The sequence below is a fragment of the Centrocercus urophasianus genome, unplaced genomic scaffold (genome assembly GCF_019232065.1).
Source record: "Centrocercus urophasianus isolate 14NV4802_14NV808 unplaced genomic scaffold, USGS_Curo_1.0 seq_17, whole genome shotgun sequence".
NCBI classification, from domain to species: Eukaryota; Metazoa; Chordata; class Aves; order Galliformes; family Phasianidae; genus Centrocercus; species Centrocercus urophasianus.
In genome coordinates, this window is record NW_024884722.1 from 27,348,197 (window position 1) to 27,374,471 (window position 26,275).

Below are 26,275 nucleotides of genomic sequence, written 5' to 3' on the forward strand. Positions count from 1 at the left end.
TGTTTTAGATTTATTCTTAGTACTGCACAATGAGTACTCATGGTAATAACCGACATAGGGTTTTCATATATGTATCAAATTTCAGCATGGTGCAGCAATATGTTTGGTAGAACTATGTCAAACTTATGTAAAATTGGACTAATTATAACAGTGAGAATTGAAAAAGTTACTTCTAAGGATTATTTAGGGTTTTGATAATGTATATCGAAATAAATATACCAGTGTGATTGAGCTTGAGGATGCTTTAATCATAGTACCTTTCTTCTTCCCCTAACCTGATGACTGTAATGAATTCTATGAGGTAGGTACAATATTCTTACTTGCAGCAAACTTTTCTTTTACAGAAAATAGGATACATTCTGCCAAATCTAAGGGAGTAATATATAAAGCCTTAGAGAGAGGAGGCATTTCCAGAGCTGATGGCTTCTTGAAGTCCAAGACATAACATGCTTGGTGGTTTTCTGTTTGTTTGTTTTTATTCTACTGAGAAATGCATTGCTTGCACTGTCCTTACAGGTAGTGCAGATTTTTTTATTTTGGTTTTATGTAATGCCTCTTAGGTTTTTTTTACGTGATAGTGTTATGACAGTGTTATATTTCGGAGGTGGTGTTATCTTATTTCTTCTAACATGCCCATTATTTTGTTACAATTTTACGTTATTTTGGATTTATGGTTTTAAAAAACAAAACAAAATAAACCCACCCTCACCCTGTGATGTGTTCTGCAGATACTGAGATGATGCTTCTTGTGTCAGCAGTATATTTGTTGTGAAACATAATCTACCGGAGTGTCAGATACTTTGCTTCAAGAAGCGCCCTTAAAATACAAAGCAATATGTTCATTTTGATGAAATGCTAAGCAACTGATGTTTGTTGCAGTAGAATCCAGTATTATGCTGTAGTTAATACCATCTAAATTAGAGTGTAGTGAGAAACAGGATTCTGGTGTTCAGATCTAATTTTAATAGCCTGACATTTTCCACCAATACTTACATTGCAATAGAAATAATCAGAATCTCTATTTATATGAATTATGAATGTTCATCTAAAAATGTGACATATCCTGACTTTTTTTCCTACCTTTTCCACGTAGTGATAGTAGTAAAAATGTGGAAAATAATTAAATAAGAGATTTCATTGTCATACTGTTTTTTTCTTTCTGTTATTGCAAAAACATAAGAGAATTACTCCAAAACAGTGATTTGCACTGTTAGTAATGTGAAGTACTTAGGCATATGTTAGAATGGTTAGTCTTAGAAGAGAACTGCACAGAGAAAAGACTGTAGAACAACACGCGGTAATGACTTAAAATTGTAAATTTGACAGCTTCTTTTATTTTCCTAAAAGTGATCATGCTGACAGATCAGTTATCCAGATTTTTTAGTTGCGTTTCTAGTGGATGATACTTATGTGTGGTTTTTTTGTGGATGGGGTAGATGAAGATGCTTTACTGGATTAAAAATGCATAGTTCTCCCAAAATTTTCTCAACTTGACAGCAGAAGCTTTATCTTTTCCCTGTTATCGAAGAAAATAAGATGGAGATTTCTAAACCCAAGAAGCATACAAATGATATGTGGTTATTCCACTTGATATGCTCTAGGTGACTAGGAAGACTTTAAAAAAAAAAAGTTGTATTTATCTAGAATAAGATTGAGTCATAAAGACCACTGCCTTGCTGTAGTGCATATATTGTCTGCATTACAAATTCTTGTATGTTATGGAAGTAACCTCGTCAGTTCAATTTTGCCAGTGCTGCCATTGGCATCTCTTTGGGAAACTGGTACATAAGTAAAGCCCTTATTTGCCCACAGTTGTTCCAGGTGGCAGCTACCATTGTTACTTTATCTACCTAAGTTTAAACCAACTTCAGCATTGCTACAATCCACTGCCTCTGTTAGGTATTGTGGTTTGATGACTCTAAATATTTTGATTAAAAATGAATTAAATGCAGTGTTAAAGCATTTATCAGATTGATTAAGAACTGCCATGCAGAGCTCAAAGCACCCACTGAGTTCCATTGACTAGGAATATTTTATAATATTTCTTTTTCCTTTGATCTGAAAGTAAGTGTAGTAACTAAGAATTTCTGAGCAGCACAGTGGTAGATGGAAAAGGGTATTTAGCTAGCTAATTTTGCCTGCTGCTTTGTGAAGTTCAGTAAAGAAACACAGGTAGATGTGCTGTTAATATGAGGCCGTTGATTTGCAGCCTTACGTACAGGAGGAAATGAGCAGAGAAACTTCTGATCTACACAGCGATTGAAAAATCTACAGGGAGGAAGCATGAGCAAGTAAACCTAAAAGCTAACATCACAGTGCTCTGGAAAAAAATACATAAAATTGCTTCTGAGATAGAAACAGTGAGCGGAACTAGGAGCAAGTGGTATGATTCTTGTTATACTGAGTAGGACTAGCACTTCATGGTTGTGAAGAAAATTCCCTTTATTTGGTGAAGAAAGAACAAATAAAATAGCCACTAAAATAGTTACAGGTGGAATAAAATTCTACCTGTTTATTTTATCAAAATGAAGTGTGGGAGGCATCTTGCTACACCACCTACAAGTATCTAGCAGGTGAAAGTGCTGCATTCAAAATAGCTCCCTGTTCCTGTGGCAAAAGACCTGATGAGCAGATGGCTTAATGTTGAGACTAGATGGATTCAAATAGGAAGCAGGACTGAGACTGACCAGCTCTTGTAACCAACTGTCAATACTTGAGTGGCTTTTCTCCTTTTTTTGTGATTAAAAATTAATGCTTGAAAGTCTTTCTGGCAGTAGGAGCATTCCTGGGAGACAAGGTATTGAGTTCAGTGTAGAAATTCTAAAATGTAATTGTAAAATGCAAGACTGTAGCGTAGGTCAAATGGAATGATGTGGTGTAAACCCCTGACCTTAATACATATTATTCCAATTGTGCACAACTTGTACAGTTTAACTGCAAATGACTGTAAGTCCATCTGTTTCCGTTCAGCAATGAATTGTTCCTGTCATGGCTTCCTAAAGGTGACTGGTGGTCCTACACTAATCTTGTGTGACTCTTATGGGAATTGAAAATGCACAGTGAAACATTTAAAGCATGGCACATTTTAAAAGGTTTAATCTAATTATTCTTTGCCTTCTTTTGTTAGATATTTTAATGAGATGTCTGCACAAGGATTAAGACCTCGCACTGTGTCCAGTCCTATCCCTTATACACCCTCACCAAGTTCTAGCAGACCTATATCACCTGGTAAATATTTTACCCAGTTTCTAAAATTTTTGTATGCATCACATAGTAATGTGCCCTAGGTCGATAGCCTTTCAAAGCTGGTCTGGGGAAAAAGTGCATTGTAAATGTAATAATAGATTTGCCTTAGATTTCTTCTACTGCAGCATGTGTTTTGAATGGTTCTGTTTTATGCTGTGATCAAATTATCAGAGGTCAGTTAAGTAGCTATCATTTTAACTCCTCTCTACCTCCCCTGCCTTCCCCATAGCTGCATTTCTTTCATTCCAGTAGATATCCTGATTCTCCTGACAGACTAGAAGTGAGACTGCTATTGTGCTTTGAATCAAAATGTCTTGTAGAAGTCTAATCTTGACATACTGAAAATAAGTTCATTTTCATTTCTCTTCTGTAGAGAAATGGCTTTGGCACTGCTGCCAATTTATGTTTTAAAACAATAACAATAACAAAATTAAGGATTTCTGTCCATTGTACCTTATGTATTAAAAGCAAACTAACCTTTTTTGACTATAATAAATGGATTATGTAGGCTTTGGAATTTCGAAAGAACCTGAATGGATTACATCTGACCTTAGATGATTGAATTTTTAATTACTGAATATATTTTTAAGTCAAAGGAAGTGTATTTGTGTTGACATATAAAATTCATTGGAAATGCCACTGGATATTTGTTATAAATTGTTGACCATGGATGTCAGGTGATGATCACCTATTCACTTGTATGTAACAAAGTGAATCCTGCATGCTTCTCTTTACAAAGTTCACCTTTAAAACCTGTCAGACAGAGTCCTACCATAAGAGCAAAGGAGATGTTCTTACTATTGATACATTCTACAGAGTGGGACTTAGACATTTGATTGCATAGGTCTGCTAGAACATAAGTAGTGTGTTTAAACTCTTTAGTTTTCAAGATTGACTTCAGTTTTTCAGAAAGACTCAAAACAGTTTTCATCTTTATGTAGATAAAAGAGCAAGCATGTATTTTTCTGGCACTGGCTTATGACTGAGAGTTTAGTTTTTTTAAAGAGATGAGCCAGATCACTTGGCTTTTAATGTTTTACTAGATATACTATCACAGAAATGATACATACTTTCTTATCCTTTGCCTCTAACTGTGTGGTGTGTACAGAGATAAAGCCATACTAAAAACTCTTCTCAAGCAACTGCTTTGGACATGTATCTGCGCAGGCTTCATAATGACCCAGTACTCATTTACACATTGCATCTGCAGTCCACACAGTGTTAAAATAATAATAAAAAGTATGTGTGGTGAAAATTCGCTGGCAGCTTATGCTAAGCTTACATACTAGATTTCCTAGAAATGCATGCTGATGTTTCAGAGCAGGACTGTTCTTCTGGTTCATTGTTTCTGCACTGGGACTGTGGCAGGTTCCTTGCTTGCTGTGGGCTTGCCTCTGCTCATGGGAGGCAGAGTCCTGCATTCTTGTGGGAATTATTCCTACAGGCAGGGGATGCTGCAATGCAGTCTGAAATGGAGTTAAAAATAGCATGGCTGAAATGATCATTTCCAACAGACCTCACAGGTTTTTTTTGGTGGTTGTACAGAAGATATTCCAGCTCAGCACTTCTGCACAGGCAGCTGTATTGCTCTCCTTCACATCTGATAAATTAATGTCCACAGCTGGAAAGTTTCAGACTTAGAAAAACAAAACAGCAGTTTGCTAGAGAACTAATGAGATCAGTAGGGAATTTCACACAGTTGTCTGATATGTATGAAAGTAGTAATTAATGAAAACAGTTTGTTTTTGAGAGTAAAGCAGTAAGACTGCAAGAAGTATCAGCACAGAAAATACGATTAGTATTTTGCATCAATTGATTATATGACCTGACATATTGGGTTTTTAAAATAAATGATTTGCTTGACTTTTTAGAGACATATTTTGAAACCATTTTAAAATGGTGTAAGTTTATGTGTTAGTGAGTCGGACTTAATGGGTCAGATTCTGGCTCCTTATTTTTGAAGCCTTTCACGCTTGTGTGGCTTGAGATGCTGCTTTTGAGGACTCTTTCAAGCAGCACGCTGCGGTTTATAGCACAGTGCATGAAACTGCTACTCCTAGGCAGCTGGGGAATGGTTGCTGTAATTACTGATTAGTCTTTGGTGTAGTTAAAGCTTTGTATGCTTTTCTTCTGCATCTGGGCTAGATAGATATTTTAGGCTGCAGAGCTGTGGATGAGCTACCTTGCGCGTACATGCATTACTGTTATCACTGATTTGACTGCCATGCAGATTTGCATTTCTGAAGTTTTTGAAGCTGATGTATCCCAGAGGAGTCCAAAATTGTAATATTGCAAAGATGACTTGACATGTTAGTTATAAAATATGTGCTATGCAGACGATTAGATTACATAGTCAAAAATGAAATTGATTTGTTATCTGTATTGTTTAGCTACTCTAAAGTGATGGATTTGCTCACAGTTTGCACTAGATGTACACTGATAACGAAGCAGAATCAAACGTAGAATAGAAAGAAGCAAGGGTAGCATAATATGTTTTCTTGTACAGCTTTATTAGTGATCTGAAGCTTTTTTGTTGTTTGTTTTTGTTTTTCTGAAAAGCCTCATCAAGAACAGGCACAAAAGCAGGTATATGCAGTTAAGGACAAAGCTTTAATGATGAGAGTGTGTACTGTATCTTTACTTACACTTGATTGCATTGATGTAGTGTGAAAACTGCTAAATTCAGTGAGGTGTTCTAAAGCAGTTTCTAGTTTCTAATACTAAGCAGCTGAGAAAAGAGTTGTCTGCTATCCTACTGACATTTTTTCCAGAAGGTGAAGGTGAGCTAAAAGTTTTTGAAAGTTTGCTGTTTTGAGAAATAGTCAAAATGGTCAGAACACTTCCAAGTCTGAATTTCTTGCAATTGGCTGCTATTGTTTCTTCTCACCTAGGTTCGCTATACAAGTACTCTGCATTTTTATAAACTGGGATTTACAGAGGGGAAGTGTTGAGGTGGGAGGATTAGATATTAGCTCTTTTGAATATTACAGTCTCTTTAACACAGATAAAACACGTTTTAATTTTAGATGTTTGTTCTTAGTGTGGAATATCATCCCATAGTATTTTAACTTCACATCTCCAAAGATCTTTGGGATTCTGCCTATAAACACTAAGGCAAAAAAGTAGGCTGCTGTTGGTTTGGATGCAGAGCTGCTCTGCCTTGAAGGAAGCACCTCCATCCAGTTTCTTTCATGTAGAAACTCTTAGTGTCTCAGTGCTAGACAGCTTCTCCAGACACAACGTGTCTACTTCTTCAGACTGCGTTTTGTCCAGGGAGCGATTTGTTCCAAGGAGAGATGGAAAGTTGCATGGAATATCTGTGAACTGAAGGTAAACTTACAAGGGAGACTTGTTTATGTGAAGTGAAAATGCATGTTTAATGCCATGTGATGTGTGTTTTGAAACACCTGGTAGTTTACTACAGGAAAGGAATGGAATAAATCTTGAATCACTCTTTTCAGTGCAATGAATTTTTTTTAGGTGTCTAATTTGGCACCAGTTATTATTTAAATAATAACTCATCATTGTTTAAAAATAATAAAAAGCACCCCTAAAACTCCATTATTTTAAAAAATAAACAAGAATATTGATGTTACTTTTTCTAACAATTTTTAGGTCTGTCATATGCAAGTCACACAGTTGGTTTCACACCACCAACTTCACTGACTAGAGCTGGAATGTCTTACTACAATTCCCCAGGCCTTCACGTGCAACATATGGGTCCATCCCATGGTATTACAGTAAGTATTGTAACAAAGCAAATAGTTGTTGCCAATGTCAGTTTAATTTTTTGTAAGTTATGATTGCTTGTCCTTAAGCTTTGTGCAAAACAGTTTTGTATATGTTTGTTTTTGTCTCTTTACTCCAAGATATCTATTGCTGCTTTCTTCAACCCTGATTTTCCTCTTCACCCCTCAGAAACTGATTCTTTTTGAAGAACCTTATTTTCCGCAAAAGAATAGGATGTATTATCATCTTAAGGACAGTAATAGGTATCATCTTATGGATCAGCAGGCAGGATGTGAGAAGTGATGTTCTAAGCTACTGAGCCTATCACAGGAAGTAAAAACACTGCTTTCATTTTTCTCCTAGTCTCCACCATCTGACGGATGAGTCATCTGAGGTTGCTCCAAGCTCAGGTTTTCTCCAGGATGGCACACAATGCTACCACCATGTCACTGTAACAGGCAGTTAACTCTTATTTTCTATTCTCATTGGCAAAGAAGAAAGTTAATATAATAAACATTTGCTAGGACAATTTCTCAGTATATCTTTCAACTGGATTTGTTTCCTTTTTAACACTGTTATTTAATGCATTTCTACCTAATTGAGTTTCTTCTCAGTATTTGTGGAGTTTTATGAGCAAACAGAGCCTCAGTATTAGCCATCTTTGGAAAGACGGCTTGTAGTGGGTGTGTCAAGACCATTTTGATTTTTCTCAACAGATATGGTCAAGTGTAAATATTATTCTGTAAGGTGTTTGCTCATACTTGTCGTTCTCAGATGTGAAAACGTGTTTCAATAGAGTATTTAGAAGAATGTTAAAATATGTCTGTTTCTAAAATTGCTTAGGTAAACATGCTAAAGTCATTGCTAATTCCAGTGAGCAAATGGAAGTGGGAGCTATATACTAGTACTTAGAACAGGAGGCTGGAGCTCAGCAGAAGGGTAGAGTCCTAATCCAAGTCCAGCACCCTGCTGTAACTAACCACAGGTTAGCCACAGGAAAATCTTCTGGAAGATCTAGAGCCTAGTTTTGTAAGTAAATTTTTGAAGGACCTTGTTCTCATCAGTCTCTGTGAAATGGTAATTCTGCTCTTTCATCTAGTGTAAGTTAATTGGGGTCTCACTCAGTCACTATAACAAGGACAACTGCTAGGACAAAATACTGTTTTGAAGAAGGTGTGTTAAGTGGCTCTTGGCTTTGTGTTGATGCTTAGGCCGGTTCCCTTCATGTTATTAGACGTAAAGGCAATAACAAAGGCAATAAATGATTTTAAAATGTTTCAGAAACATCAGTCAGTTATTGATAATCCCTTGACTTTTTCCGTAGAATGTGCAACTGATCTATTGTACATAGTTTTGCAGACAAATAGATACAATACACATTTTTTGATCAAACTGCTATTTGCTTCTTGGTTCTTATTTTTAACCTCCTTTATGGAATAAATTGAGTTTATATGTAAAGCATTTAGTGTAGCACTGTAACCATTCTTCTCCTCAGAGCTGATTGATTTTGGTTGGTTATTAATTGTGGGTGGGTGGTTTTGTCATACCATGAAGTTCCATATTGGTAAGTAGTGACCATTTCAGTTTCAAAACTGTAGAAGTTACTTCTGCAGTGTAACTTACAGTTGTCACATTGCTAACTTTTAAGATTCTTTTCTCCTCACTGGATTGTAAATATGAACTGGACTTTAAATCTTTGTGTTTAAATGTGGAGTCTATGGCAGATCTGTGGTTTGTGTTGTGGGGAGCTTTCTAACAACTGCTTTTTTCTGCAGCTCAAGGGATTGTGATCTTTGTTGTGTGATATTTGTTCTCAGAATGAAAACATAAGTTATGCTTCAGTCTTTCTCTAGTATGCAGGTTAGGAGTCTTTCAGAATGCTAAAGATTCCAGGCAAATGCTTTGGCATTCAGGACATTCCCACACTCACTCACAGACTGCATATTTGGACCTGATGTGCCAGCAGGGTAAATTTAAAAGTTCATCAGTGCCTGCTGTTGGGCTAGCACAACTGAGAGGTACCATCCTTTCGGCGTCTCTCCAAATCTCTTTTATAGGTTGCAGATCATCAGAGGTAAACATATGTTCAGGACATAATGTCTTATTTTCATTTCCTGCAAGCTGACTGGAAGGAACGCATGTTTTGTTTGGTTTCAGAAATACTTCTACTTTCCTTTGCTTTCTGTTTTAGAGAAACAATGTATCATACATAGAAATTGTACCGTGACTCTCGCATTGTTTGAAAGTGATTCTCCCCATATAATTGTGTTGGTTTTTTTTTCCTGTGCCAAGCTCAATACATTGATTAGAGGACTTGCACCTAAAGTTGTTAAGGAATGCGTTAAACATAATTTCAATATTTGTTCTGCAGAGGCCTTCACCACGAAGAAGTAACAGCCCTGACAAATTTAAACGTCCCACTCCTCCTCCTTCTCCAAACACGCAGACCCCTGTGCAGCCACCTCCGCCACCACCTCCTCCACCTGTGCAACCTACGGTCCAATCCGCAGCATCGCAGTCAGCCACTTTTCAACATTCAGTGCATCCCTCCTCTCAGCCTTAGTGCATGTGCTCAGCAGTCTGTATGTCAGAATTGGACTCATAACATGGAGCAGTTTACTAAAGCCAAAGGCTTACTTGGCATATTTGGATTTGACTTATTTGCACTGAGGTTATATAGGCTTCACTGTTAATTGTGTTGTAAACGTTTGTATAAAAATGCAGCCAGTGTTGTGGGTCTACAACACTAACTTAACGAAAATTTCCATCAGTGTTTACTTGAACTACATGTATGTCCATTCTCTGGCTGGAACATTTGCAACTCTGTTTGGTAATACGACATTATGTCGTTTTGCTTGGCTCCAAAGCTTCATTTTCCTGGCTTCTAGGTTTGTAAAATTAAAGGGATACCTTTCTATATTTTTTCATGACAATTTGCATAAAGTTAAAGGCATGATGGGCTATCTGATAAATTCTGAAATATTACAGTGTTTTACCAGGCTTGTGGAAAATTAGCGCTACGTTTCAGTCATTTGAAATAACAGCTTCTAGCGCAAAAGTGAGTCAGTCACCCTAATCAGTGCCCAAGACACATACTCTATTGTATTACGTAGTAAATGAGCTTAATTCAGCACACAGGACACATCCATACTTCTGTTTAAAAACACCTCAAATGTATGGTGCAGTCTGAATTTTAAGGAGAGGGAGCTGACTTGCTGGAGTATATGGAATGTACCATTTGTGGACCTTAAGATTTAATTATTTCACTTGACGTTTACATTAACCTGTAAGCTGTCCATACGGTGTGATCTGTCGCAGTTAACTTAGAGCTCTAAGTGTGGTCCTGCCCACAGGTTACTGATAGCTGATTGAAGTGTGCTCTTTGATTTTTTTGCTGCAGAAGGCAACATGATTGTAGAAAACAGCTGATTATTTTTTCCTTGTTAAAATATATTAATTGTGATTTCCCTAAAACAAAGATTGAACAAGTATTTGAAATGTTCAAGTCTGTTAGATAACAAGATGTACAATGAGCATATAGGAATATATTGGCATAACAGCCAAAAATGTTGTATTACTTGATAGAAACAGAGTACAAGAAAGTAGCACAACATGGCACTAATGAATGCTTATTTAGCAGCCTAAGCCGGTACAATGTATAAAGAAATATGTTTCAAATACATTCTTTGCATTCATTTAGCACAAATAAATTGTTTGGTTTCACTTTGCAGTGGAACAAAGTGTCACTTCTTGGTATTGACATCTTGCTCAGTTTTATTTTTCCTGAGGTTCCTGTTGAGTACTGAGGTTTATATATTATTGATGATTTCAAGTGGTTTACCTCATCTATATGTGGGCCATGGAAAATGACAAGAGAATGTTTATTTTATGAGAATATGTATCTGGCTATAATCAGAGCAGAACATGAGTAATTTATCTTTTGTTTACAAAAATTTGTTTGACATGCCTATGCTTTATTAAGGACACTTTTAAGAAGGAAGTACAGCATTTTGGTAGTATAGTAAGACTTGTACATGTATTTTCCATGTTTGCCGCTCAACTATTCAGTAAGAGTTGAAGGTTGAATATCTTCATAAAATCAGTGCTCTAAATCAAAGTAGTAAGTTAAAACAGTGTTGTGAAAGGTTCAGCTTATGGCAAAACTAGAATTTATTCATTCTATCTATGTAGTTTCGGCTCATAGAGAATTTAGAGAAATGCATACCTAGCCTATTACACTTGTTAAACCAGTATGGGATCAAGTGCATTATCAAATTACTTTAGTTATGACAGTGACTTTCTGATAAAGTGATACTCAAGATTGTGGCAGATCTACAATTCGACCAGTGCTTCCATCTGAAAATAACTGCCCATGGCAGGTGCTCATTTTTCCACAGAGGAAATACAGCTGTGAGCATTACCATTAAACGCAGCTCCTGAATCAGTGGTAGGATTGCATGTGAGAAGATGACAGGCAGTCAGAGGTGAGACTAAGGTCAAGATAGGTAGGATTGGTTTTGTAAGCTGAAGAGAAATAAAAAATATATATTCTTTTATAAGCAGGATTCCAGCTTGATCATATCACTGTTGAAAATGGTGTCCTCCTTTCTGAAGTGCTTTGAGATTTTTGGCCGTAAGGCTCTATGGAGTACGAGCCAATAGTAGTACTAGTATAAATGCTGGGGGTGGGGGAAGGCCTTTGATAATGTTGTATAAGGACCTTAAAATAGAAATTTGCCTCGAATAACATTTGATGCATATTCCAAAACTGAATTTGTGTAACTCAATTCAGCTGCTGTTATGAAGTGTCTTAGTGAACTCTCCGTATTATTCCAATGGGACTGTTACCAGATGAAAGTAAAGAACTGCCAAATGTATACTAAATCCTGAAAATGTAACAAGCCACTAAATTGGCCTTACCTAATTAAGAACGTTGAACAAACTTGTGCTTGCAATCAGAAGTGTTAAGCTCTATTTGTAGTCTTTTTGAAGAAGATAAGGAATTGTGCACAACCATGTCCTAATAAATGTAAATGGATTTTCAGTTTTCTTGTGAATTATAATAATGAATTATCATTCTGCAGTGGTGATTTTGTGAGAATCTTCCATAGGCTAGAGAAACTCCTCTGACAGAGAGGTCTGGCTTAGCTTCTTTATTTTATCTGAGAAGCATCCGGGTAGGTTTCTGCTGTTGTCATCATTTATGATGCCTGTGGGTTACACGATGCATCATCGCGAGTTGTGCAAGGTCACAGGAGCAACTTTTAGCCATGATGAACATTTTGTGAGTGTGCCTGTTTATAGCTGAAGGTTTAAAATAAATAAATAAATCTTGTGGCTGTTTCAGCAGTACTTACTTCTCTGACAACCAAACAGCTTTCTTTTTTACTTTTTCTCTCAAGGGATCTGGTTTCGACACTGGAATGCAGCTGATCTCTGTAGAGCATTGAGTTCATTTTATCCAGAATTTGTTCCAGAGGAGTTCTTTGGAAGAAGAGATGGGATTGTTCGGAGATAGTCTTCCAGCTAAAAGCCAGATAAGATTGTTTTAATTATATCTACTCCTCTAAGAGCATATTCCCAAGGTCAAAAAGGATTATCACTGATTCCCAAGAAAGTAACGTTCAAAGACAGTCACGTCTGTCTTGCTGTACCAGAGCTAAACAGGACTCCTTGTCCTGTTAAAATCAGGTTCATGAATCCATCTGTCTGAGTGGAACTTCAGTGCACTTCAACTGAATGAAAAGTACAGTCTTGGAAGCAACGAAAATGTTGGAATTTCCTGGAATCTGTGCAAGCTGCACTGTTAACAGGAAACAATTTAGACTGCATATATTTTGTTAAATATGGAAGCTGACCATGGAGCCTTGGCTGGTTTTGGCTGGCAAAGGTCACAGTCTTTCATTCTCAATATTAGTTATTGCTTACTAAGAGGATGCATCCAGGGACCTCTTTAAAGTCTTACAGCGGTTTGGTTTGGTTTGTTTTTTTCTTTTTTTTTTTTCCCCCTCTAATGTTTAGTTTTACAGGCAGTGTAAGTTCTAATCCTATTCCATTTTTTTCCAGTGTTTCCTTTGTTTTAGTCATAGCAATTGGCTTCTTTTTGATCTGTGGGAGTCTACAGAGTATGAACTATGCAGAGCATATTTCTCCAGTTCAAGCCATCTCATAAAGAAACAGAAGGCTTATTAGTGTAAGCTATGAAATCTTGATACGTGTGTACGTTGCAGCAACCTCCCTTAAGAGGAAGGAACTGCCTTCTTCAAGGGAGGGAAAACAAGGCCCATAAGTTCCAAATGAACTGTATTCATAGAGACAATCTGGTTTCCTCAGTTCTTCAAATGAGGTGAATTTCTCTCCCAATCTTTTTTGGATTTGAAGTAGATTTGTTAATTTTTATTTTTCTGTATTTTTTTTAGTCTGCGTTTCACTGTAATAAGTACTCAGGATCTTTCGTATGCTCTTTGGATAAAAATCATTAGTCCCAGTACAAATAGAGGTTAAGAGACATTGCCATTTTGTGGATTGGAGAAAGCCACTCAGTGTGCCATAATGTGGCCTTTATGATTCAGTCTTAGTTCAGGTGGGATTGTATGCTCATAATATGATTTCGCTTTTTAGAAGCTATTGCTGTGCTTGCATTAGTAATGTGCCCTGAAGAAGAGGGGGAAAATGCAGAGATTTGGTGCTGCATTAACAGACAGCTGCTACAGTAGGGAGAATAATTTTTGTTCCTTTCCTGTTCAACTAGTTGGGCTCCAAAGAAAAGTACTACCTCATCTTTACGTTGGGATGATGTGGCTGCAGAGTCAGTAGAAATGTAGCTATGCTAGGTTTTTTTTCAGCATATATTACCCAGACAGGAGTCTTTCTTCACTGCAGCTGGGCTCCAAAGGTTATAAAGCTTTTGTAGATGGGGAGTGGAGAGTTGGCCAGATGGTTGAGGTTGAGAAAACTGCGTGTTCCTGTAGTAAGTTGCTGCTCAGAGTACTCTTTGGCTAGGCCTGAACCACAACATTTTTCAAAGAGCTGTGTTGCAGTTGTTTCTTTTTTAAGTTCTTGGTGCTGGTATCTAATTAAAAAAAAAAAAAAAAAAAAAAGTGATTCCCCTTTCCACAGAAATATTGGAAGTAGTGTTCTACTTGCAAAGGTGAGTTTTCTCACTATATGAATTAATGTTGTATCTGTAAACAAAGGCATTTTGTTCTAGTGGTAAAGCCTAAGCTGTCCAAGGCACTTTAGTTTGTGATTGCTGACTTTTGTTTTGGCAGGTGTTTCAGATGAAATCTAAGCCTCCTGTGGAGGAAGAAAAAAATCACCTGACAGATGTAGACTGTTCCTTTCCTGCAGAAATTCAGCAATTTCCTCAAATGCAAGTAAAAGTGGAACTAACGTCCTTGAGCTTTTCTGAAGCTTATATTTAATTTCAGTACATCAGTGATTGCTCTTACGTGTTTAGGGATCTCTGAAGCCTTATTCTAGGTTGGATGCGTGTCTAGTTGGTTATTCCTTTGTTTTCCTGCTCCTAGGGAAGGAAACCTGTTCAAATTTGGATCCAGTTTATAAATACATCAGTTAATAACAACAGTCAAAGTGCAGATTTGTTGAGTGTGAATCCAAGTGGTGACTTAAAAACATTACACTGTGTTGGTGTGAATCAGATCTTATAACTGAAAGAACCTCAGATACAAAAGTTTGTTGTTGTTTTTTTTAACAGATTACATTTTATTCCTGTATTAGCTGTATTACTGCTTTGTTGTATATCTCAACGTGTTTACATATATTTGTAATTGTTACAATGTGTCTGTAATCAAGCTCATCTGTGCCTTCATGCAGATTTCCAATAAACACTTGATTTTTTTTGTATTTACTTGTATTGAAAGACTATGGGGTGGATGTATATTTCCTTCTATCAGCCTGCCATCACTGGGGTGAAGAGAATGAAAACTAAGAATCAGTGAAAGATATGTGCTTGTCTGTTTTTGCTGTTTTTGATTCTAATTGGACTGTTTCTGGTATTTTCACTTAAGTGGCTGATTGGAGAATCTGGGGATTACCTTATTTGTACAATAAAGTTTGTACCTGAGATGCTCTTTGCTTTGAATCAGATGTGGATATTCAAGGTACAATCAGCTGTGCATATTTGATTCTTTAGCTTTACTTCCATCTTGGAAAAGTGTAGCTCTGTCTCTTGAGCTGTTATTGTGGGGAAAATCATAGAATGATAGAATGGCTTGGGTTGAAAAGGACCACAGTGATCATCTAGTTTCAACCTCCTTGCTATGTGCAAGGTCGCCAACCACCAGACCAGGCTGCCCAGAGCCACATCCAGCCTGGCCTTGAATGCCTGCAGGGATGGGGCACTAAAAATTCCAGAACATCTTTCACAGTTAAATATGTATATTTGACCTCCAATTTCCTTCCAGTGAGATTTATCTCTTTTTTTTTTGCCACAGCAAGAACTTTTGATCTTAGTAGGCCTGCACACCTTGCGGGTACTTTTTGATGATTTGGGACATGGGCCCTACCGTACATTCTTGAGTCTTAAGAAGTTTACAACGGTACAGCTACTATTCTATTCTATTTGTGAGTGGAAGAGAAGGGAAAAATGTTCCTTTGCACGTATTAAAAGGTTTGCTTTCTGTTTCGTAGTTTGGAAGAGAATACCTTCCAGTTTTTTTGCCCTGCTAAAGGTTATAGTGTCTGGTAGTCTGTTACAGTTTTTCATGATTTTTATTGTAGTCAAACATTGACAGCTTAGGTAGTTCTATTTTTGACATATTCTGCCATATTCTAATGGAGACTTATCTTAAAAATCCACCATAATTTGTACTGTTTGTACTTTTTTGTCTTTGTTAAAGCATTGTGTTGATTAATATAAATTTACGGATATTTTTGTTATTTGTAGTGAACACTTTGATACTGTGACATTGTGTTAACTGTCTTTGAGTGAAAGCAGCGATAAGAATAGTCCTAGCATTTTTATAGTTGCAGTGTGTTGAATTATAAGCCTTAGATAGCTAACAGTGGTGGATATGCATTTCTGAAACTTGTGTAGGTGCTTTGTTTTGTTGTCCCTTGTGAAATCTGTTTTTGTCATCTTCTTATTGTTGTATGCATTCATGCATTAACTTAGCACAGAGTTTGCCTGCACAGCATACTTTTTGTGTACTTTGCTGTATTGCCAAATTTCTGGGCTTAGATCTTAGCCTTGGTAGCACTTCTCAGTTGTCCTTTGTTCATCTTCTATTCAGTGTCCAAGTCTTACCAAACTGCTTGGATGGATCCACTTGTTCCTGCCTTGTTCAGCTCCTTCTCTGGTACGTATCTGTATGCGCACTCTCTGCTCTGCATTTCCTGTGTTCCTGTCTATGAATAAGAGTTGCTGCTTTACTTTGTACTCTTTTCTCACTGACACTATAAAGAGCATGTTGTCCATTTAATCTGGTGATAATATATACAGGAAAATCCCTGTAGCATGATGACTGCAGGTTCTAGGGCAGCAGGACATGTGAGTACTTCTGCAGTGAAGTGCTGATCTAGCTCTTCTGTGTTATTCTGTTCCTACAACACAGTATTTCATCAGATGCTTTTATTCTCTCCACTGCTGCAAATGCTGAGCAATCTGTTCTGCCTGTCTCCTTGTGAGTATCCTGCTTGATACTGATGCACCTGGTGAGAGTGTTAACCAGTGAATGAGCTGTGCTGATGCTGTTTGTCTTCATGCCTTTCATCTTTTCTCTGACGTTTGTCTGAACTGAAAGGAGTAAATTGAATTCTTCCAGAAGACAAAATGAGAAGAATATGCATGTGATCAGTGTAATTTCAAGTTCCTTTGTCCGTGTGATCTCCTCTTTAAGTGGTTCTTCTTTATTTCTTCTGGAGCTTGTACTGGGAAAGCAGGTTCTCAGCGTTGCAGTAATAAAAATTCCGATAAACTGCTGAGAGCAGAAAATAAACTCTGCATTGTAAAGTAAGCAATTTTGATAACCCTAATCTTTATCTAGAATGCCAGTAGGAGTATCAAGTTGCTCATGCATTATTATACACCTTTTCTCTGGCAATTATAGGCAATTATATACCTTTTGAGGTGTAAGGTGAGAGGTGAACAAAATACCCTTCAGTGCAGAAGCAAGAAGAGTTTGAAATTAGTCCTGCATTTCCCAGATGGAGATTTAAGATGCGTGTGAAAGACCATTAGTTCTTTGGAATGCAAAAAACACTGAATGCGAGTATTGGGGAGCACTGCTTTTCTGCCTGAGGGCTTGTCATGGAATTGGCTACAGCCTCTTCTGTATCCCTGGAAGAGAGAAAGTCTTGTTAATCAGTGAGTTGGTGGTGATGCCTGCTCTGGCAAACGTTTTTGTTTTTTTTTTTTCTTTTGAGTGACATAGAGTAAAAGATTATTTAGAAATAAGAGTAAAAGCTGGACATCAGGTATTTTAAACAAAATCTCATGAATTTAATGAAACCCGAACAGTGGTCTGTGATAGTCTCAAATGCATGTTGTGTGATCATCTCTGTTCTTTCAACAAGGCAGAAGCTCATGACTAGTGGTTCTGATCTAAACAGCGCAGGTACTTCTCACAGTAGAGATGAGTTGAGGAAATTACAGGGATCTCACAGAACATCTGGATGTAGCCAACTGTGTTTAGGGCCTGGAAGTGTTTAATCCACATCTGCAGTGTTGTATATCAGCAACATCTTAATATTCACTGAAACTATTTAGAAATGAGTTTCTGTGCATGAGTGGTTAGAATAAAGTCTTATAATACATCCTTGAGTACTGTCACTTATCCAAACATATTTGTATGTAACTGTTGAGTAATCTATTTGCTGGTCCTGCACAGAGAACTTACAGCAAATTTAGTGAATCATAAATATCATAAGTTTTATTTAAATTATTTCCAAAATAAATGTTAGCCATGACAACGTATTAAGGAATTAATCCTGTTAAATGTTACTACATTCTTCACGCTATTACGGAGCTCTAGGTTTAGTATGACTGTTGTCTTGACTATTTAATGAAGGACTTTATTAATGCAGTTAGTTCCCAGAGGTAGTAAAGGATTCCGAAGTTAGGGGTTCTGAAATCAACTAATTCATATTGTGAAAAGTCATGAAGTTTCTTTTAAAACCTTGTGTGTAGACTGAAGTGTCTCTTATTTTTAAGTGTATGAGTATTGGCTCTGTGTAACTGAAGTTAATTTCTGAGTTAAGTGCAGAGCAAAACCTATTTTTTGGCTGAAATACCCCAATAGCTTCCCAAAGATGCTCTGGGAATGTGATGCCCTTTTTCTTGAATCTCCCTGATTGAAGTGTCAGTGCATTGGATGGATGGTTTGTGAGAGTCAAAACTACAGAGTAAAGCTTTGACTTTTATGTTTATCGTATGTTGTAGAAACCCACCTAATTGAAAGGAGAGCACTTTGCACTAAATCCGTATTAACTGTAATTTCAACCCAAATCTTACCTAGATTCTTGTAAACACGTGGCCTCTTGAGAACAGTCACCATTCTTAGCTCATCTGGAGTTCAATGCATGTGTTTGATGGGTTTGGTTTGTTTTTCTAGAGAGAGATCACAGAATCACAGGAATTGGAAGGAACCTCAAGAGATCATCGAGTCCAAACATCCGTGCTTATATGAACGTGGCTAGAAATATTATTAATGTCCTTCCAGTTTTACCACCTCTCCTAGTTCTATGCATCTGCCCGATCTGTAGCAGGAAGACAAAACAAAGCCCATTTCAGATTCAACACTGTATCATAGCTTTAGCACAGCCAGCATGTGAGCTGGAGCCCTCACTGCAGTCTGTCTGGTTCTAGCTTGTTCCTATCTTTGCAAAGAATGGGGGGAGGGAAGAGGTATGGAAAAAAAAGAGCAAGGAAAACAGAAGAAAAGTAATTGGCTTCTGTGATTTCACCTCCCACATATGCTGAGAGCAAGAATCCCTGACAGGTTTTTACACTTCTGACATGCAACACAGACTGCTGCTTCCAGGGCAAGACTGTCGGGCAAGGAGAGTTTTAGGTTTTCAGTTTCTGTTTTAATGTATAACAGCTTAACTTATCTACCCACCATTTTACAGAAAGTTATCTGAATAATGAAACAAACCACTGTGAGTAATGCGTGACAGCAGTTTGGGTGTGCCAGATGGATAACGGGAGGACAGGGCACAATGTGAACAGAGTAAGTTCCTTTACACTGCTTAAAAACCCAGCGAGTGGGGAATCCAGCTCGTTTTTGAAGAGGAAATTGACCTTTTTGCTGGAATTAATAGTTGTGGATTTTTTGTGTTTATTTTGTTTTGTTCTGTTTTGTTTTTCCTTAAGTATTTCCATTTCACTGTTGAAATATTCTGAATAATATTCTTACTCTGAAACATACTCTTAGTTTCAGGATGTGTCAAGCCAAACAAGGCATCTCCATTTTCCCAGGTTATATATTTTTAAAAATGAAAGGAAAGTAATTTCCCAAAGATTCCCAGTATTTGGCTAGACAGGATGTCTGATGATAGTGATACAATTTACTGTAAGTATGCTGGGAAAAGCTGTGAAGTGCTGGATAAACAGTGCACTGATTGAACTGATCATGACTGAGAGTCTGTCAGGCTACAAGTTTCACTTCTTTAGAAGTTCTTTTGTTTTTTTTTAACATGCTACCAGGTTTATTTCCCCTTTTCTTCTTTGATCTTTTGCTGCTTGCTTCTCATGCAGGTCTGAATCTTTTGTCCATACCGCCTTTTAGCAGTCTCCTATACTTGCTGGGGCAGCTTCCTTTTACTACTGCAGAACTGTGTTTCAGTGATTTTTTTTCTTATAAATGATACTGAAACTGCCAAACTTAACTGTCATTTCATAGTAGCCTATATTAGTAGTATATTAGTATATTAGTAGTATATTAGTAGCCATATTAGCTGCTGACAGAACAACTTCAGTGCTCTCATTTTTCTGTTTTCTCCTTGTCTTCCAGATTCCTTCTTAATAAACTGTTCTGGGAAGGAGTTTGTAGTGGTTTGCTTATTTTACAGCACTGTCACCTACCTGATATTATTTAAATGTATTATGGCAAGGAATCTTTTTAGATGTAATTGAGCAGACATCAATGAATATTTGATTCCCAAAATACTAGGATTTATTGATAGCAGAAATTAGGACTTACCTAGATATTGTGGGTCAGCTGTTGTTCATACTGGTGAAATAGCAGTTGTAAAATAGCTTGGGAACTAGACAAGTAGAAATGAGAACTGAGTTTGGTTGCAAATTCCAAATGGATCAGCAGATTTCAAAATTAACTTTGAAGTCTTCTACACCTTCCTGAAAAATTCACGGCAATTTCTAAACTGAGCGCTTCCTTCCAGGTTCAGATCTCAGATTTCAGTGAAAGGCAAGGCAACGTCATTCCTGTGGGGCAAAAGGGGCCAACATGCTGCTTTCTCCTTATCTGTCCACTGATACTAAAGTTGCCCTCGTGATAATCAGGGTTTACTTTCTTCCTCCACAGCCAATCCCCAAAAGTAGAACAAGCAATAAAAACCTAACATGTTCTCTTCTGCTTTCCCATACCAGCCTTAGGGTTAGGTTGGGGGAGGTCTCAGTGAAGAGCAATGGATCAGCAAAAGGTTTTTTCTTAGCCCCTTCTCAAGTGTTCTACTCATTATACTATATATTATATATATATATATATATTATATATATATATATTATACTATTATATATATATATTATACTAATTATACATTATACTCATTATCTACTCTTATTTTTAAAAAAATAACAATGTTCTGGGATTGCAGGCTTAATTCGCTGTCAGCTTACTCAAGTTCATATTACTTACTTACTAAATTCATATTTCTTCACCTGTTTTACTTTAAGTCTTTTGACTGGGGTAGATCTGCTCTGAGATTGTTTTCCTCACTGGTGTTTGTTTAAAAAAAATAAATAAATAAACTGCAATATGAAGCAATGGCATTTTGTATGAAGACCTGTACTTCAGATGCAATCTAATTACATATTAAGTCAATGTCAATTGAACTTTTGGGCAAACTATAACCGTAGATACTTCTTTTAATGATTATCCAGTGCAGAGGAAAGAGGAAGAAGTAACATGTGTCAGTTCATGAACATTAACTGTGTGGGAATGCTATGTCTTAAAAATAAATTCTAAGTCTGTGTAGAGATTTTGAAAACAAACTTTCTTCAGTGTCTCACATATTTCCAAAATACATAAGTATATCCAAACAAGAATAACCTTTTCCCCCCGCAAGAGAATGGGTTTTTTTGCCTCTCAAATCCCTTTAATATCCTTGCAGATACTTGTGTCTCTTCTGAGGACCTTCTCAGTAACTAAAAATAGGTCACATAAATCAATGGAGAAATAACCTTACTCTAAGATGAGACTCACCAGTAGAGAGAAGAAGCTGACCAGTTTACTCTAAGCTCAAATTTTCTAACCAATACTCATTCAAAACACCTGTTTGTCGTGGTAATCTGATGATACTTTTTCTGGCTGCTCTATATGTCACATACCTAACGTAAGTTAAGGCTTGCTTGTAGAGTGATGTACTAAAACTTGAGTTTCTTCAAAGTTCTTACACAGTGATACCACCAGTCAACGCTAATTAAATGTCGTGAAAAAGATAAGGCAGTTCCTCATTACTTATGGCACTGATAATACTGGATATTTGAAAATAGAAATTCTTGTAGTTTATTACTGTGTGCCTCAATTGGTATGGAATAATCTTTCTCTGGGCTCCATGATAAGCAAATGCATGTACGATTTAATATGGGATTATAACATTCTTTCTGTGCCCATTTCTGTGTATGTTATCCGTTAGCTGAATCAACAGTGTAAAAAAACTGGATAACTGTGTACTTATTTCAGTGCACATTAACAGTCCTTAGAAAGTATTGCTCAAATGCATGAAGTATATGAGGAGGTTTTTTTTAGTATTATGTGACACGAATTAAAACAATTTAAAAACAATTTACAGAGCAAATCAGCAAGGTCTGTATGGATTAAGTATGGTTACAGAGATTCACATTCTGAGGATGAGGAACAGATAAGAACAGATGGGCTTTATAATGCTTTAGAAGATCTTTAAAAGCCTGCTTGAATTATCCCCAAAATGCACGCCCCTGCAGAACCATGGCTTAGCCCTCAGTCTCATGGCATTGTTACAAGCATGTGTTGTGCACTTCAAGGTGGGACTCTGTTTCCTGTTGCATACTTGGCAGTGCAACCCTTTCAAGAAGCTTTCCTCTGAAAGTGGTCTTTTTTTGTGTGTGTATTAAATGCATGCTTTTGCTTTGGGGAAAAACAAATTTGCTCCAAAATGTTGTGAATTCAAGGTAGAGACTTCAGGCTGTGTCTTAAAAATTAGATCATGACTCACATGTAACTTTTTGGACAAAAGCTTATCAGATCTTAACATCTATCATAAGAAGATCAAAGTCAGAAATCCTGCAAATGAATGTAGACTGTATGTCAAAATGTTATGAAATTACCGAGGCAAAATCCATTTATATTTACAGGAGTGTATTTCGCTTCTCTGTTCAGCAGTGTCTGAATGACATCTAAATCAGTCATTTGGAACTCTCTTTACGTATATAATGGCACTGGATTTTCTGAGACTGGCATCAGTGAGCTGGTCTTTCTGCCTGCCCCTCCTAATCTCACTTTCAAGGTGGGAAGCTTCTGCTTTGGCATTGCCTAATCTGAAGTGCACTGCCAGAAGGTTTACCTTTGCCTTGCTGATATGCATATTCCACAGCTTGTTTCATCCTCTGAGTGCAGAGATTTTATAGCTTAAAGGATACCAAAGCACCGTATTTGCCTTTCTTATTCCTAGAGGGGGTGTTTTCTTTTTCCTCACACACATCTCTTTTTTTTGGCCTGTGGTACCAATAAGTCTTAGGATCATTCCTTGTGAGATAAGGATAAGTGTTAACACCAGCTGTTGAAAACTCAGGTGCTATGAAGAATTTTTTCCTTCCTCCCTCAAAATGGATGACTGTTCCTGAACATTGATGCATTCTGGAGAGCTGTTAATTTAAATGATACTGGTACTTCCACATGATTCTTGTTGCATTTGCTGCTTGATTTGCAGGGGCAGCAGGTGGTCCATAAGACTTAAGTTGTACTGGCCAGGTGATGTTGTATAAGGAGTGTTATTTGTGAGAGAGGAGTATTGTACAGATCTGGTCAGAACTCGTTCTGTGGATATGTTGCATTGGTAGCTGCTGCAAAGCAAAAACCTTCATCAGCTTGTTTTCAGGACAGAAATGAGTATGCAACATGCATATGTGCTAATGACAGTTTTGTTTTCTACTTTGTCTACTTGTTTCACTAGTTGTTGGACAAGTTGAAATATTCTACCTCAAACCAGATTGTGAAGGTTTCAAAGATAGATCTCGTTACGTGATTTCATTGGTAGGTGATGCACCTCAGAGCTGAACACTCATATTACATTGAGGTCTGGAACCATCCCAGGTGCTGACACTGCACAGCTCTGTCTCTGAGTCAGCACAACAGCACAGTACTCAATCTTGGCAGATCTGCTAGTCTGCTAAAATACAGCCTGCAAATCAGTCCTGATCTAGTAGTCCGGTAGCAAAGCTGAAAAGTCAAATGAAGTTTATCATAAATGTAGTTACACATTTATGCCTGGTTTACAGAGTACAAAGGAGTCTCTAGGCTGTTTCAGTGAAAATATGCTTGTTCATATTTGTACCTTTTCTACTTAGAAAGGTATTCTATGAATAAAATGATTGGCTCTGATCAAGAAAACACACAGAGGTTTCCAATTCTCTTCACAGTCACTGCTGTACAGTTAATGCAAGCTTGGAGAGAGTATCAGTACTGTGGTAGAACCAGTTATGTTTACACTGCAGTTGTCAGAGCATATAACTTTTAAGCTAATTTAGTGACAGTACATTGTCCAAGCTCTTCACAGATGTGGCTACTTGCTGGTACTTGATATAGATGATTTCAGTATAGTTGAATATTTAGCTGAATACAAGGATTAGCAAGCCAGAGCTAAAGCAAGTATTAGCAAGTGGAGGACAGGAGGTAGGAGTTAGCAGGAACCCCAGGCAGAAGTGGCAGGATTTCTGACTGGGCAGAGCCAGGACCAACACGTGTCCAGCACAAGCTGCCTCCTGCCTGGGGATATGCAAGCCACTGCAGAAGCTCAAGGAACGTGTCTGCACAGACCCCACTTACCTGTTCTTTGCAAACTGAGCTGACTTGAAGAACTGGTCTAGAAAGCTGAAGCCCCTTGGTGAGCATGCTACTCATCTTGAGAGCCTTCATGGAGCTTCCCAAAGCTCAGATGACAAAGGCACAAGGCCAACAGTAGAGGTAAGCTTTTCTTGGTTATTGTTACTCCCTACATACAAAAACATGCTTACAAACTTTCATTGGACATCGGTTATGATTATCTTGGGCCTGGGTGTGAATGCAAAGCCTCCTTGCTGTTCCTGAAGAACTCCGCATGTCTGCACTAAATGCAGACTAAGGGTGTTTACTGTAGACAAATCTATATTTAGACAGGCCTGGTGGCAGCTTAACATAGGTTTAAAATAAACCTCTTCCATTGTGGAACCTTCCTTTCCTTTTCATCCTTCCACTGAGTTTGTGTTGGCAATACGAAGTTAAAATACACAGGCCTTTGGGGACACTTCACGGGTATTTAGAGATAAATTGTGACTTGCTTTAGAACATGCTATGTAACAAACTGTAAGCATGACTACAAAAATGCAGTGTAGTTTGAAATCTCTGCCTCTGTGACAACGCAAGATTAGGCTGAGAACAATATAGGAAATGAGGCTACAACTTAGCTGGCAAGGAAAAAAAATGACAGCATTGAAGTAATGAGATTGCACTGAGATGAATTTAGGTCACTAGCTGTTTCGTACTGCTCCTATTAACCTCTCAATTTTGTTGACAGAATATAAATGCCTTCCTCAGTATTTTAATGTGGTTAACTAAGTGAGGGAAAAGCTACCAACTCTATTAACTTAATACTCTAGCAAGATGAAAAGTGTGTGTGTGTTGTCTGCAGAGAGACAAATACATCATCCTTCCTGCCGTGATCGATGGATGCCATTACATTTCAGCATGTGGTAATGGCAAGTAGATTAATTTTCATTAAGAAATAAGCCAACCCTCTTTCTGAGGGGCTTCCTCCAGTATCCGTGCCATGCCTTATGACTACCTTGACAAAAATACTTCCTTTGTAGTATGCTAAGATGGTCATTATTTCTGCTATGCAGGTGAAGTCATCTCCTTGGACTGTTCTGACAGAGGTTTCATTGAAAGATGGATGGCCAGCAGAGTAAGGGAGGTGATTGTCTCCCTCTACCCTGCCTTTCTGAGACTGCATCTGGAGTACTTCATCTAGACCTGGGACCCCCAGCACAAGAAAGCTGTAGAGTTGTTGGAGTGGGTCCAGAGGAGGGCCACAAATGCTCGGGCTGAAGCACCTCTCTTAGGAATAAAGGCTGAGGGAGTTTGGCTTGTTTAGCTTGGTGAAGAGAAGGTTCCAGGCGAAACCTCACTGCCAACTTCCACTACCTGAAGGGAGCTTATAAGCAGGAGGGGGCTGTCTTTTTTGTATGGTCTGATAGTGATAGAACAAGGGAGAATGACTTTAAGCTGTAAAAGGGAAAATTTGGGTTAGATGTTAGGAAGAAACTCTTTACTCGGAGGGTGGTGAGGCACTGGCACAGGCTGCCCAGAGAAGCTGTGGATGCCCCATCCCTGGAGGCATTCAAGGCTGGGTTGGATGGGGCTCTGGGCAGCCTCATTGAGTGGGTGCCAACCCTGCCCATGGCAGGGTGTTTGAAACTGGATGATCTTCAAGATCTCTTCCAAACCAAGCCATTCTGAAATTCTAAATAGTCTTAACAATGACTAACAGCTACCCCCTGGAGAGTACCTGAGCATTTCTAGAGCAATTAATTGACACAGATTGTACACTGAGTCCCACTGGGAAGTCATCAGGCACGTGATGTGGTTGGTAACAGCCCTATCCATGTCATACGCTTGATGAGCAGATGCTGGAGATAGTTCTGTGTAACAAAGGTGTCATTGTTTTCTTAAAGGACCTTCTCTAATGCATTTTTGCCACCTCATCATGTCCTGTGTCATGGCTCTGATTATTGCAGTAGTCAGCCCTGGATTTGTAGCATGGCACCAGAGGGGATGTTCTGGTACTTGCTTTGTAAAGTTAACGCTGCTTTTCAGAAATAATAAAGACCTGGTTCTTTTATTTTCTATATAACAGATTTTTACTT

At 37.8% G+C, this 26,275-nt stretch overlaps 1 protein-coding gene and 1 long non-coding RNA gene across 2 annotated transcripts in view; one reads left to right on the forward strand and one right to left on the reverse strand.

Moving 5' to 3' along the window:
* CCDC6 (coiled-coil domain containing 6) overlaps nt 1-14,841 on the forward strand; it is a 32,133-nt gene extending 17,292 nt beyond the window's left edge. The window contains exons 7-9 of the mRNA XM_042818288.1: nt 3,128-3,228; nt 6,862-6,986; nt 9,347-14,841. Coding sequence (XP_042674222.1) covers nt 3,128-3,228; nt 6,862-6,986; nt 9,347-9,538 — 418 coding nt within the window. The 3' untranslated portion in view covers nt 9,539-14,841. The remainder of the gene's footprint in view (nt 1-3,127; nt 3,229-6,861; nt 6,987-9,346) is intronic.
* A 426-nt stretch (nt 14,842-15,267) lies between these two features.
* On the reverse strand, nt 15,268-20,531 carry LOC122160133. The gene is made up of 3 exons (XR_006168739.1): nt 20,139-20,531; nt 18,449-18,693; nt 15,268-17,275 (listed from the first exon to the last, which is right to left on the reverse strand). It is a non-coding gene; the product is annotated as an uncharacterized LOC122160133 (long non-coding RNA).
* Between the last annotated feature and the right edge of the window lie 5,744 nt (nt 20,532-26,275).